The sequence below is a fragment of the Heloderma suspectum genome, chromosome 11, assembly GCF_057233095.1.
Source record: "Heloderma suspectum isolate Gila_16-S chromosome 11, 16-S_ref, whole genome shotgun sequence".
Taxonomy (NCBI): Eukaryota; Metazoa; Chordata; class Lepidosauria; order Squamata; family Helodermatidae; genus Heloderma; species Heloderma suspectum.
In genome coordinates this window covers 24,474,168-24,489,343 of record NC_139468.1, presented here as the reverse complement: position 1 = coordinate 24,489,343, position 15,176 = coordinate 24,474,168, and the positions used below count along the sequence as shown (strand labels likewise).

At 44.3% G+C, this 15,176-nt stretch overlaps 1 protein-coding gene across 5 annotated transcripts in view; it reads right to left on the bottom strand.

The window, feature by feature from the left end:
* Positions 1 to 15,176, bottom strand: part of SH3GL3 (SH3 domain containing GRB2 like 3, endophilin A3) — a 48,653-nt gene that overhangs the window by 5,268 nt on the left and 28,209 nt on the right. For 2 of the 5 annotated variants that reach the window (XM_084817228.1, XM_084817227.1), the window contains exons 4-7: positions 14,637 to 14,780; positions 12,661 to 12,794; positions 7,914 to 8,072; positions 1,255 to 1,358 (exon numbers count right to left, since the gene is read on the bottom strand). In XM_084817228.1, coding sequence (XP_084673354.1) covers positions 1,255 to 1,358; positions 7,914 to 8,072; positions 12,661 to 12,794; positions 14,637 to 14,760 — 521 coding nt within the window. In that variant the 5' untranslated portion in view covers positions 14,761 to 14,780. Of the gene's footprint in view, positions 1 to 1,254; positions 1,359 to 7,913; positions 8,073 to 12,660; positions 12,795 to 14,636; positions 14,781 to 14,891; positions 14,990 to 15,176 lie in introns of all 5 variants that reach the window. The other 3 variants (XM_084817231.1, XM_084817230.1, XM_084817229.1) reach the window with 2 other exon arrangements.

Below are 15,176 nucleotides of genomic sequence, written 5' to 3'. Positions count from 1 at the left end.
ACCTTCTGCATGCAAAGCAGGTGCTCTAGCACTGAGCCACAGCCCTTCCTCACAACACAAAACCTGCAGACTGCACAGATGTGAGCATGCTCAGTGGTCTTTCAGGAGCCATGTAATGCTAAGTAAGAGTTGAAAAAGCAAAATGGGAGGGCATGAACTGGCTTGCTTAAGCCGCTAAGCGTATATACTTTCCAGGAGGTAGACACAACTCGCTGGCTGGCTGGAACCTTAAAACGCAAACAGTGCTGTCAGAATATACTGTAACATTTTGTTGCAAGTCCAACTTGTACTGACTGCCCTGGGTTCCAACTCTGGCTGGTTGGAAGAGAGACAAGCCAGAGTTACAGGTTTGGACATAAAATTAACCAAGTGTCCCTGGTTTGTTTAGCCCCTCCCACCGGCAGGAGGAGCCAAGCAGAAATGATTGAGTCATGTGAACTAACCCACCGGCTCATTCACATTAACACAGGGTTTAAAAAAAGGCGTGTGGGGGATTACTGTTTGAAATATTACTTATTTACTGTATTTATCCATTTCCTTTCTATCAAATGCTCACAGGTGACTTCTGTTTTTTCTAAGATATAAAATCAATCTAAGTAACATATCCAAGCTAACACAGAACTTCAATAAAAACTGTTAATTATCAACAGCCCAGATTAAAAGACACCAAATCACACGAGCCTGGAAACACCTTTTAAAAGACGTGTGTGTGTGTGTGTGTGTGTGTGTGTGTTGGGGTGAGGTGGGGTTAAAACATCACTTTCCAGTGAAGCATAGTGAGCAACAGGAGTGCCGAACCTCCTCCAGTGGGCCGTTCCACAAAACGGGGGCCACTACCTAGTCATTCCTCTATGTATTGCGCACAGAAATAATCCCCAAACAACAGGCCTGGTAGCTAAATGGTACTTCAGAAGTGGCATTTGTCCAGAAACAAGTTCCTGGAGTGGTGGTGGTGAAGGGGGAGCAGTCAGATTACAATAATAACAAATTAAATAGCTAACACTTTGCTGCCCTTTTGTGACAGCCAAAATCAGCTGCCCGAGGCAACAATGTCATTGTACCTCATGGTAGGACCAGCCCTATGGAATGGATGGATGGATGCTATCTCCCAAGGACAAATGGGTACATCCAAAAGTTTATCAACTGGGTTCCACCCACTAGAGCAGCATAACAGGAGTCGGTGTTTCTCAAAGCCTTCCTGCTTGGAAGCAGGAAGTGGCTCAAAAATCGAAACCAATCTGGAATGATTCTTACCTGTTTTGTAGCTTGCTCTGCAGGTCCTCTAAAATGTCTGTGGACTGCTTGTGATACACGAGTGCAGCTTCTACCAAGACTAGCAACTGGCTCACTTGCTCTACCTAAAAGGAGGAAACAGAGGGAACTTATTTAATGGATTTTGCATGATGTTACCAGTAATCTAAAACAAAAAAGAGCTTGCGGAAGACAATGATAGAATAATTACACAAAATAGCCGTGTGTGTGTGTGTGTGAGAGAGAGAGAGAGAGAGAGAGAGACAGGCAAAGCACTATTAACAATTTTAGGGGTCCTGTGCCTTTAATACAGTGGTGCAGAACCCCAGGTCTGGGGGCCAGATCTGGTCCCCTGGGTTTTCCCAGATGGCCAGGCCCCTTGGCCCCACCTGCTTTCCCCTAACCAACCACTGTTTGGTGGTTTCCCAGTTTTTGCATGTTTTCCCCCATTTTAAAAGGTTGAAATGCCTCTCCTCAGGCTTTGTAATTGGCAGTAAGAGGTTTAAGCTAAAATATGTTGGAATTTTAGCTCCACCCCTATTGCCTTCAGCCCCACCCACCACTGGAATGCAGCCCCCAAGGGCTTCTCTGAAATTGAATTTGGTCCTTGGGCAGAAAGAGGTTTGACACCCCTGTTTTAAATAAAACTTTTCCTCTTTGCAGGTTTAGTCCAGCTTCCTGTGGATCCGGGTTGGGAAATTGGTGATAAATAGCCTCTGATTCACTCCATGAATAGTCTCTGTCTATTGCCCCACTGCCAATTTTCTCTTCCCATGGGTCAGGGAGGGAAGGTTTTTGTTACTGATTTCCTCCCATTATTTGTTTACTTTAAAAAAAAATTATATATATATATATATATATATATATATATATATATGAATGAGAGAGAGATGAAATAGCACCTTAAATAGCAAAATAGCCCTTCTGAGAGCAACATTAAAGGACGTTTTCTTTAATAATATTAATGAAGTACTTTATCTCTAATAAAGTACTATTCTTGTTGCTTTACCTATTGTGTTTGTAACCGATGCAGTTACAGGATTGATGCCTAAATGTGAAAGGTGAGAGAAATTTCCAGTGCACACATCTAAGCTATTTATTAACAATAGCAACAGTAGTAAGCATTTACACAGATCTTTTTTAAAGGGTTCAAAGCACCTCTGACACATTATTCATATAATCTTTACAAGAGCCCTATAAGGTAGGCCTGTATTATCCCCATTTTACAGACCTGAGGCTAAGGCTGGGAAATAGCTTGTAACCCACAGCCAGCTAGAGAATTCAAAGCAGAGGCAAGATTTGAAGCAAGATTTTTCTGGTTCACTTAGCCACTATACTTGCTCTCAAAAATACCCTCAAGGGTAGATTTTATACTTGTGAGGAGCTACCCAGAGCATTGTTGTTCAGTCATTCAGTCGTGTCCGACTCTTTGTGACCCCATGGACCATAGCACGCCAGGCCTTCCTGTCCTCCCCTCTCTCCCGGAGTGTGCTCAAGTTCATATTCATTGCATCGGTGATGCTATCTAGCCATCTCATCCTCTGCCGTCCCCTTCTCCTTTTGCCTTCAATCTTTCCCAGCATCAGGGCCTTTTCCAGTGGGTTTTCTCTTCACATTAGGTGGCCAAAATATTTGAGCTTCAGCTTCAGTATCTGTCCTTCCAGTAAGCAGTCAGGGTTGATTTCCTTTAGGATGGACTGATTTGACCTCCTTGCAGTCCAGGGGACTCGCAAGAGTCTTCTCCAGCACCACAGTTCGAAAGCATCAGTTCTTCGGCGCTCAGCCTTCCTTATAGTCCAGCTCTCACAGCCATACGTTACTACTGGGAAAACCATAGCTTTGATTAGACGGACCTTTGTCGGCAAGGTGATGTCACCCAGAGCATTACCTGAACATTATACAGGTGTCTACCAGATCACTTTGGGGAGGGGCCGAAGCTCAGTGGGAGAGCAGATGCTTTGCATGCAGAAGGTCCCAGATTCAATACCCAGCATCTCCAAGCTGGGCTGGAAAAGAATCTTTCCTGAAATCCTGAAGAGCCGTTGCCAGACAGTGTCAACAGTACTAAACTAGTTGGACCAGTGATCAGACTCCATATAAAATGACAGCTTATCTTCCTTTCAGTGGAAAGATAGGAGCTCCCAGGCTAGGCTGTATCTTATCAGATGAATCCACAAATCTTTTTTTTTATTTCTTAATAAGCCACGTACTAGCATTCTGTGGAAATACTTCTGTCACTAGGTGGCAGCATTTCTAAAGTAATATAATAAAACAAGTTCCTCTCTATAACTTCAAGCTGCCATTCAAACATAAAATCAGGATGATTTTTTAAAAAGCAGATTGAGGCGGTGGGGAAACGGTCTACAATATTTCCTGTCAATTGCAATACAGCACTTTTGGAGAATAAAGGGACAACCCCAAAGGGGTATAGTATGATATAATTAACATAATTCTGTCTGTCTGTCTATCTATCTATTTTTATTACCATTCTATACTGCACAATAGCCGAAGCTCTCTGGGCAGTTCACAATTAAAACCATAAAGATACAATATAAAAGTTTAAAACTAAAGTATAAAATGAAAATAAAAGCCAAAATAAAACATAGCAGCAATGCAAAGGTTTAAAATACAGTAATACATCTAAAACAACAGAAACTGAAAGACTACAGTGCCGGGAAAATAAGGTCTTCACCTGGCATCAAAAAGAGCACATCACAGGTGCCACGCAAGCCCCTCTGGGAAGCGCATTCCGTAACTGGGGTGCTACAACAGAAAAGGCTTCTTAGTAGCCACCCACCTCACTTCCTATGGTGGGAGCTCCACAAGGACAGCTGAAGACAATCTTAGGGCCTGGGCAGGTACATATGGGAGGAGATGATCCTTCAGGTAACCTGGCCACAAACCGTTTAGGCTTTCAATATTAATACCAGCACTTTGAATTGGACCCAGAAATGGACTGGCAGCCAGTGCAGATGGAAAAGTATGGGCATAATATGATCACATTGGCCAGTCCCCGTTAACAATCTTGCTGCCTTATTTTGACCCAGCTGACGTTTCCAGACAGTTTACAAAGGCAGCCCCACATATAACACATATATTTTCATTTTTTTAAAAATCTGCACATTAAATGCAAAGATGCATTTAACATCATATCTAGTTCGGCCCCAAGTACAATGGAATTTACTCCCAAGTATGCATACACAAGACTGCAGCCTAAGGCTGTAATCCTATGGACATTTATGTGGGTGTAAGACCCACCAAGTGGTGAGTCTTAGTTCCAAGTATTACACTCATAAATTGGGATGTAAATCAGCTAAAGGCTGATAACCGAAATCGCTCAAGTAAATAGAGAGGACTTAAACCAGAAAAGGAAGAAAAGGTGCTTCCTGAGCATATCGGCTTTTATTCTGTTAAAAAGAAATGCATCTCTCTGCCAACATGGCTGCAAAAATATGCTCAAAATGTGGAAAATGCCAGACATTTTAAGAAGCATGGCTAACTAAGATTTGCCCTTCTGCACGATCCAAGGAAGCAGAATAAACCAGTGTTCCCCACCCTGGCGGTCCCCCTCCCCCAAGATGACGGTTTGGACTACAACTCCCATCAGCCCCAGCCAGCATGGCCAATGGGAGTTGAAGTCTAAAACATCTGGAGGGCACCAGGTTGGGGAAGCATGGAATAAATTGTAGTGAACATATAAGTTTGCTATTGGTCTCAGAATTCAACTTTTCTTAACTCAGAACTTGGCTAAACTTACTGCAAAATGTGTAGTTTTATTGCAGTTTACACATTCCAGAGAGTAAAGGCTTCGATGCTTTTGCACACGCTAACTGTGATCCTCGCAATTCCACCGTCGCTTAGCCATGCCAGAGAGCGTGACAGAATAACGCAACGGAGTCTTCCTTACAACAATAGTGGGAACCTGCCCTGCCTGCAAAACTGGGTAAAGGTAACGTAATATCATATACCAGCCACTGCAGATGGCATCATCTTTCCCTTTTGATATGGGATAATTGCGAACGTTGGAAGATAGCAGGTGAAAAACCAGATCTCTGTGTGTCCAGTAGTTCTCACCAGTTTTGTTACGCAATTTGTTTTTTATGCCCTGAGCTCCCTTGAGCTTTTTTGGAAAGGGGAAATAGATACTTGAAGTAACTAAAAAGAACAACAGTGTGCAAAGCTGCCCCATTACAGCTTCTGACAGACCCCATATCTGAGCCTAACACAGTACAGCAAATTCAGCAATTCAATACCGCTGGTTGGGGAGAGAGAGATTTTGCACAACAGCCATGTCTGGCGCCAGCATGCAGCATCTTTGGGCCATTGACAGGGCCCCGGCACCTTGCAGGGCCCCACAACTGTGCTCATAGATGCCCTGGGGTGCCCCTGCACCGAATGGCTAGTTCTGGGAGCTGCCTGCCTTTCTAATTTCCCACAGTCCACTGCAGCAATGCTACATGAGAGGCATGGTGGGAAATTGAAACAGCAGCTCCAGGCTGCCTGGCACTGACTGGAGAAGTGCTGCTGCCCCCAAAGGACACTCGGCCAAAGGCTCCTTCAAAGGACCAGCCCTGACAACAGCTGCTGAAGGAAAGCAGTCTCCCTGAGTTGTGAAACTTTGAATATGGGTAGCATTATCTGTAAAGTCCCACTGCCATTCACAGCACACCCCAGTGCCAGTTTAGAGAGCAGGGAGTGGTGCTTAGGAAATTGGGACCCTGGTCCAGGCTTCAAAATTACTAGTTACAACACTGCAACCACATCTAACACAAAGAATAACTACCTATTAGCTACCAAGCCATGTTCAAGGTTCTGTTGTTAACACATGAAGCCCTAAATAACTCGGGACCAGGATAACTAGCAGACTGCCTTCTCCTATACACATCCAACTGACCCCTGAGATCTGCGGAGGCCTTGCTGGTCATCCCATGACCAACAGAACGTCACCAGGTGACAGTAACGTGAGCGGGCCTTCTCGGGGGTGGCGCCCACCCTTTGAAACACTGCGCCATACGGGTTCAAGAGGAAGAAACTGTGGTAAGTTTCAAACCCTGTTGAAAACATATTTGTTCACACGGGCTTTCCCTGACCTTTTGCTAGGGATGGCAGAGAATTTCTCCATGAATCTTCAGGAGGCCGAGTGCCGAGGCATTCGGCCCCCCGAAAGTGTTGGGGAAATTCTCCGCCGGCCCCCCCGCCCCCCCCCCCGGGATGGGACTTACCTTCAGCGAATGTCCCTCCCGGCGGCGGGTCCCGGCGGTGTTTCGTCGGGGGCGGGGGCTGGTCTCCCGACCGGCTGCCGCCACCGCTATAACAAAATAAAAAAGTAAAAACAAAAAACAAAACACCCGTGATAGGCTACGTGACGATTTACGTAGCCTATCACGGCTAGATTTCCAAAGTCAGCCATGATAGGCTACGTAAATCGTCATGTAGCCTATCACGGGTGACTTTGGGGGGAAAAAAAAAAACACGTACACAAATGGTGGCGGCCTATGGGCACCGCCATTGGCGTTCCTTATTTTGGCACGTCTAGTCTATGTAAAGATTTACTTTACTAAAGATTTAAAGAACGCAAATAGCGTTCCCTTATTTTCGCCATAGTCTACGTAAATCTTTACGTAGACTAGACGTGCCAAAATAAGGAACGCAAATGGCGGCGCCCATGGGCCACCGCCATTTGTGTACGCACTTTTTTTTTTCCCCCAAAGTCACCCGTGATAGGCTACGTGACGATTAACATAGCCTATCATGGCTGACTTTGGAAATCTAGCCATGATAGGCTACGTTAATCGTTACGTAGCCTATCACGGGGGGTTTGTTTTGTTTGTTTGTTTACTTTTTCTTTCGCGGCCGGGGAGACGGGGCGCTTCTCCCCGGCCTGAATTTTGGCCGGGCGAGGCGGGACGCCTTCCCCCCCTCGCCTGAACTTCGGGGGGAGAAGCAAAGCGCCTCCCCCCCACCGCGAATCACCCATGCGTAAAGGTAAGTGACTTTCGTACATCCCTACCTTTCGCTGCCCTCTTTCATTGTCATTCTTGCTGTATAGTTTTTTAATTTTATATTGTTTTTATATTGTTTTATACATGTATATTTGAATGTTAACCACTTAAGGGGTGTTTTTTTTTAAATATAAAGCAGTATGGAAGTAATGTAAGCAGTGGAGGGTGATGACTCCTGTTTCAGTGGGGCAGTGAATCAGCTCTTGGGTTTCAGCTAGAACTCTAAAGGAGTTGTCCAAGGTGCTTCCACACCTGAGGTAGCTCCTTTAGAGCTCTGACTGAACCTGGAGTGGATTCACGGCCCCACTTAAATCGAAGCCACCAGTCTCCACTGGCCGTCTGTGTTGGGTTTGCTGGATCCCCAGTTCCATGCGCTTGCTGCAAGGAACGTCTTACATTTACTCAGTGGAGGCAGGCGGCTCTGATGTCAGTGGGGCGGTGAACCCACTCCGGACTTCAGTCAGCTGTCTAAGGTGCTCTGCACCTCGGACAGCTGCTTTAGAGTTCTGACTGGTTCCGACTGAAATGCGGAGCAGATTCACTGCCCCATGGACATCAGAGCCACCAGCCTCCACTGACTGTAAGTACACACACACACACACACACACACACACACAGCCCTTGCACTCTCAAAGACCTCAAGGAGCAGGAAGGGCTTACATCATTCTCTAAAAAGTTGAACATGCTTCGTTCTGCCAACTCTTTGGACTCTTCAAACTTTTCCACAGCTTGCTTAACCTCCTCGTCTGGTATCTTCCCTAGACGCTTCTTTTTGTAATCGTAATCTAAACGCCGGCCTTCTAGTTTCTTCAGATGGTGCTGTTTAAAAACAGGAACAAAGAAAACCAATGATTAGATCAAACTGCAAGAAGCCCCAAATGAACAGGGAAAGGGCTTTGCAAGCACGTTGCGGTCGAAGATGTGATTTATATTGATTTATGTACCTAGGGGAAATTATGTGGAATTATGTCAGCCAAAAAACAAAAACAAAATACAGCATCTGTGTACACTCCAAATATTGCTCAGCAATAAATCTTTACATGCCGAACGCTATGCTCAATGTAAAAAAAATTAGACTGTACAGATTAGACACAGATCTCTGCCAAAATATAGGGATAGGAGAACTGGGGGTGTTCAAGCAAGCTAAAATTCAAATCACTTCAAAGTTTGATTTGGCTCACTCCCGTTCGCATTTGCAAGCTGTTTTTTTTTTTTTTTTTAATTCATCTGAACAGGGAAACTGCACATCGTTCAACACTGCGTTCTTCCCCGCTTTGACTAAAGTATGAAAGTGTACATTTTTTAAAGCACGCATTTCTTAACGTGTGCATTTCGTGAACAGAAGTTTGGGAATTTGCTAACATTTTCAGAGAACGTGCGTTCATGTTGGGGGCTGCAAACAGAGCATTTTCAAGCCATTTGCAAACTGAAACAAAATGCTCATACATCCTTACCAAAATATGGCTTTCCTTTATATCTTGGCTCCCAGTCAGGTTCTGCCAACGTTATCACCATTAGTATTCTACAGTGTGACAGTTAACACTCAAAGACCCCAATGTAGGCATAATGCTTAACCATGGTTGATTTTTCCTTAACCATGTTTTAGGTATTCAGATAGAATATATACCATGGTTAAGGAAAGGCAACAAAACAGGATGTGAAACCATGGTCTGAAGTGGGTTAAGCATTACATCTGTAGTGAACAAGTAATGGTTAAAGCCATTTCTTTGCCTATCCAGCCTCAAGATAACAAACAGATCTTGCTTGGGGTCTCCTTATACCAGCCTTCCTAAACCAGGTGCCCTTCAGATATTTTGAACTACAACTCCCAAAATTCCTGACCATTGGCCATGCTGGCTGGGGCTGATGGAAGATGAAGTCCAAAACATCTGGAAGATACCAGGTTAGGGAACGCTACCCTATACACACACCCTCCTGGGGTTGGTGATCCACAGGACAAAATAAACCAGGGTTTCACTGTGTTTTTTAAAAACATTTTAATACTCCACTTTTGGCCCTACATGCCCTCACCTCCAGCAGCTCAGAATCACAAATTAAAGGCACAGTACTATCAGAACTAACAAACACAAAATAGAGTTTTGTTCACAATCTTAACCAGGGTTAAAAGCAACTAACCATGGTTTGAGAATATGTCTCTACCGGGCCATTTTATTTATTTGTTACATTTCTAATCCATCCAATAACCTGTTCTCTTGTACTCTCAGTTCATTTAGCAGGCTTCTAGCTAACCTCCTTCATTGCTAAATTACCTACCATTTCCAGAGAGCCAGTATGGTGCAAATAGTGATGGCCATTGCGAGGAAAACTAACCCTTTTTAGGCTCACTGGATTTCCCTGGAGCCCCCGGCTCGGCTTACATTTGTGACCCGACCCGCAGGCTTTCCCCCCAAATCCAGGAACTCTTCTCAGGGGTTTTCCCCCTTTAATCAATATTTGCACAAATTGCATCTCTAATATGCAAATTGTGGGTGTAAATTAAGCATATTAGAGTTGTAATTTGTGCAAATTACAGCTGAGTTTTGCACAAATCACACAAATTGTGGTTGCAATTTGCCTAAGTGTCAATTTAAGAAGAAAGCGGGGGACACCCAAAATCCATGAACTGGCCTGACTCAATCTGCATCGAGTCGGCAGCTCACACACCCCAGACAGATTCCTCCAATATCCCTAGGTGCAAATGGACAGACTAGGGAGACCTGAGTTCGAATCTCTGTGGGACGATGAAGCTACCTTGAGCTAGTAACAGTGTATCAGCCCTAACCTACCTCATAGGGTTGTCATGAGGATAAAATAATGGGATAATTCCCATGCAGACCACCCTGAATGCCTTCGGGTGAGGCAGGAAAGGACAGGATGTAAATGTAAGAAATAAATGTAGTTACACTGCCTTTCTACCAGGAAATGGCACTTCAGGCAGCTAACAACAACAGCCAACAATTAAAATAAAAACATAATTCAAACACTCATACATTAAAAACATAGTTTGAAAAAACAAAACAAAAAAGGAATAAAAACAGCACACAATCCAACAGACCACCTTACATGACCTAGGCCTGCTTGAATAAAAAGGCCTTTAAATAAAAAGGACAGCAGAGGGAGAGAAACAACCTAGCCTCCCTCGGTAGGGAGTTCCAAAGCCTGGGAGGAACCAACAAGGAAGCCGTCTCTCATGTTCCCACGAAACGCACCTCTGATGGCGGTGGTACTGAGAAAAGGGCCTCCCCAATTATCTTAAAACCCAAACATACCAACTGCGCAAAACTTTCTCCTTGCCAAATCATCTTGTGGCTAAAAGATATTTAACCAGATGGTCACATTCTGTTGAAGGGGCTGATTTTTTTTTAAGAAGCATAAATAGCTGTTTAATACATTATGGCACCTCCCTTCCGCCATAATACATTTAATACACTATACTGTATTATTTAATACCTAATACTGTTTAATACATTATGGCACCTCCCTTCCGCCATGGCTGGCTGCGGAACGCTGGGAGTTGTAGGATTTTTTTTCTGTCTAAGCATGCATAAGATTGCATCCTTAGTCTCACAACCACCCTGTGACATAGGCTAGGCCAAGAGAAAAGATCGTTCAGTGAGCTTTGTAGCCGAGCAAAGCTTTGAACCCAAACACTCTGGCTACTGCACCTCTCTCTCGCCCTCTATCAAAGTGTCAAAACAAATGAAATGTGAAAGACCCACAATTGGATCTCCTGACGTCTTTGTCAAAGCTCAAAAAGTTGCAAATAAAAATAGATTTTAAAAAAAACGCTAAGAAAATAGTGAAATTCAGTGGGGAAGGAATTGTGCCAGCTGTTTGGCAGATATACAAAAATGTGGAGAAGGAGAGGAGAAAAGAGAGAAGAGTTGTAAATTAATGCGACCCCATGACATTTCCACGGAGCATTTCACTTCCAGTTCCTCAGGCATGAAGTCCTGCCTTTCCCACTTTCCTGATAAAAGTAGCAGCCCCCACAGCTGCTTGGAAGGAAGGGAGGGAGGGAGGGAGGGAGGGAGGGAAGCTATCCAATCTATCTTCCCCATCTCTTCTAGTTTGGCCCTAAATGGACCCTAATTCTGTTCTCAAGAATTTATAAGACTGGTAAGACAAAAGGAAACATCTCCCTCTCAACAGATGCCTGCAGTTCCTTCCTCCCTTTGTTTATATCTGCTTGGCTACCAAGTAGCTGAGGGTCACTCTCATTTTCCTGAGCAAATATTTTATGAAAGACTTATTATTCCATCTGTATCCCTCCCCCCAGAGATGCTCGCCTGGCACCTACCTTGTGGTCCTTCTGATGCCAGAAAGGCCCAGGCATTTTAAGAACTGTTGTTAGTGCTTTTAGTAACTCTATTCTGTTGCTGGTTTTCATTTGGTTTTATGATGTTGTAATGCTTTTATTCTTTGCTGCTGGTTTTATCTTGGTTTTATTTGGCAGTGTTTTTTAAAAAATGGTTTACTGTTTGTAGTGTATGTTTGTAATGTATTGCACACCGCCCAGGGAACTTCGGTTGTTGGGAGGTTTAAGGTTACGGTAAGTAAGTAAGTAAGTAAGTAAGTAAATAAGGGCGCAATCCTATGCATGTTTAGACAGGAAAAAAAACCAACAACTCCCAGCATGCCCCAGACAGCCATGTTGCCTGGGGAATGCTGGGACTTGAAGAACATTTTTCTGTCTAAACATGCATAGGATTGAGCCCTAAAGAAAATCATGTTCACCAAGAAACCCAGGGGCAGCACACCTTTTCCACATTTTATCCTCACAAACAACTCTTGCAGGTAAGTAAGCTAAGGGACACATGCTCAACTCCCCAACAACAGATTTCATTGCTGACTGATGGTCAGAAATTCTGAAGACCAGTCCTCAAATTACAAGAGGGAGCCTAACCCTTTTGGTAGACGCCCCCGCCCCCACTGAGCTACTGTTTTTACAAGGAAGTCATGCCTTACTTAAAACTTGAGAGAATCAGGGGATGGGACTTGTGGATTTCATTACGGGTATCCCTGCCTTTCCCCCCATAATCTGAGCACTGCTGAAGGTTGCCCTGGAGAAAGAGGCAGAGAACACAGGAGACTGTAACAAAACAAGCAAATGCTCCTAGCTCAGGCATGTTTCTCCTCGCTTATTTTATCTCTCCTTTAGTGGCAAATTTTCTCTAAGGATTGGGGGGAGGAAGAAGAGGGGTATTTAGCTGCTAAGAACAGATAATTTCTTTTTAGGGACTAAGGGGTAAGGTAATCCCATTGCTCCACAGAAATAGGACCACAGCTGAAATGGATATGCTTGGAAGAAAAAGAAGAGGAGGTGGTCTGAGAAACCCTGTGGCGTTTCTCAAGGGGGTAACACCCCGAACCCCTAGGCAAACATTCAAGCTGGAGATAAACTCACTCCAATCTCTCTTAAATCTTTGTCTTGCAGCAGCTGTAAAGGGTCGATGAAGTTTTGCTTCACATTGATGTCCAGAGAGTCTTTCACTTCGGCCATCTGCTTCATACTCTCGCCTGCATCAATCAGCGCGGTGCCTTGTTGGGGAAGAAACCATACTTATGCATCACACAAGATACTAACAAAGAGCAAACTATCCAAACAACCTAGGAATTAAATGCTCAGGTTCCATTTTCACTCTCCATTCTCAGAATTATGGACAGCTTTCCATTTGTCCTGCTATTCTCCCTGCCCTGCCCCAAAGTACCTCTCCAGCCTGCATAATTTAGGCATGGCCAGCTCACAACCCAAGGGGGATGCACACCGCAAAGAAAGTTAAAGCCCAGCATCTTACAGGGATATTAAAAGGACTGTAATGGAACACTTCTTAAACCAGCTTTCCCTAACTTCGGGCCCTCCAGATGTGTTAGACTACAGCATAGCTGGCTGGGGGATTATGAGAGTTGTAGTCCATCACATCTGGAGGACCCCAGGCTGTGGAAAGTTGTATTAAATCATATGCCAATCACTGCTGCCCCAAAGCAACCCATTTGAGCTTAGCTTCCATTAGTGCTTACTCGAGTCCTATATCACAGAACAGCTGTTCCCAAACTGGGTCAGGATACACTCGTCTGCAGGAAAACAGTTATGCAATTAAAAGGCACCCCTGAGTAGGGGTGGGCGGAACAGTCTTCATCCAGTTCATGTTCCTGTCTCATTTCATAACTGGTACATTCATTGCATCCCATTTCTGTGCAGATTTTTCATGAAAAATCTAATGGGTTTTTTTTTTTTTTTTGTACGAAAAATCTGCGCTGGAAAAAAGAACCACACATATACAGATTTTTTTAAGGTACATACGAAGTGGTCTGAGGGCTTCGAACCTTTCCACACACACACGCCATTTTTTTTTTTAATGGATACTAGCTGTCTGGAGTAGTGCGAAAGTATGGCTCCTGCCACGCACATTGCAACTGAGGCCACAAATACCCCGGGAATGAAAAGATGTGATGATGCGCTCCCCTGCCCAGGGACACTGGGCTCCTTCACACGGAGCTTTTATCCTGCTATTGAGATTGCTCACTCACAAAAGTTTGCAGGTCCTTTTCATGGCATCGTCAACCTCCAGGGAATCCAGAGGTATTTCCTGGTTATTCTATCTCAAAAAGATCCAGAACGAATGAACTGTCTTTTAAAAGTTGGAATGTGATGCAATTAAAACAGCCACTAGATGGCACTGTTTCATTGAGTTCTATGGAACCTTGAAAGTTAAAAGCTTCCCTCTCAGCAATCACATGGTTGCCGTCTGAGAGCCCGCTGTAAATGCGGAAAGGCTTCATAATGGGAGGGCTGCAGGCTTTTCTTTAATGTAAAGGCAGCCATTATATGGGGAAAAAAATATGGCTACTGCCACGGACCATCTTGTCACAGAATCTGGCAAGACCCACCCACTTCCCCGACTGATGGTGGTTTCCCAGCTTGTGCATATTTCCCCCCCCATTCTAAAAGGTCAAAACACCTCTCCCAAGGCTTAATTACAGGCAGCAAAAGCCTTAAGGTAAAATATGTGGGTGTATTTGGTATTTCGACCCCACTCCTTTTGCTTTGGCCCCACCCACCACTGGAATATGGCCCCCAAGAGCTTCCCTGAAATGGCTTTCAGCCCTCATGCCGAGAGAGGTTTGACAGCCCTCGTTTATGGCTTGGAAGATCGTCTGAGTGCAGCCCACAGTTCTTATGCATTTTATACAGCAGCCTACATTTGCGCAAATTGCATTCTCACACATTCATTCCTTATTACCCTTGCATTTCCTCCAGGTTACCGCCTACACTGTAAATACCTTGGGGCAAGGACCCATCTTATTTTATTTATGAAACTCGTGTCGTGCCATGTGCATGGGCTGTATAAATTACGTCATCACGTAGCTCCATGAGCTCACCAAAGGTAGACTCCTCTCCGAGATCTCTCCCATACCGGAGCATGCAGTCCCCAAGGAGCCCTTCTGTCTGTGGATATCCTGTGGCTTTAACCTGACCTCGAATCTTCGACACAGTGTTCAACATGCCCAGCTTAGCTCTGTAGGCTTAAAGAGAGAGAGACTAACATAAAAGGAATACTCTAACATCTTTTCAGATAAGAATATATGTTCTTTTATCATCAGAACTGTAGAACAGCGGTAACTATAATGCCCTACCTTACAATGAATGTTGTAAGCAAAGCTGTGTGATTGCAGCAATTCTGTGGGAGTGCAGAATGTGGTACTGGGTGCAAAATTCAGCTTCTTGAGCACCTCTGCTTTCATTAATATGTGCATATAAAGAAAAACAAACAATGATAGCTGTGCTGGTCCATGAGAAAAGAAATCCAAAATCCACAGTTGGGCAATACCTTTATTAGGACCAACCAAAATTCCACATTAATGCGCAAGGTTCTGAGTTCTCCAGAACTCTTCAACAGGCTAGGTGGTACAAAAATCAGG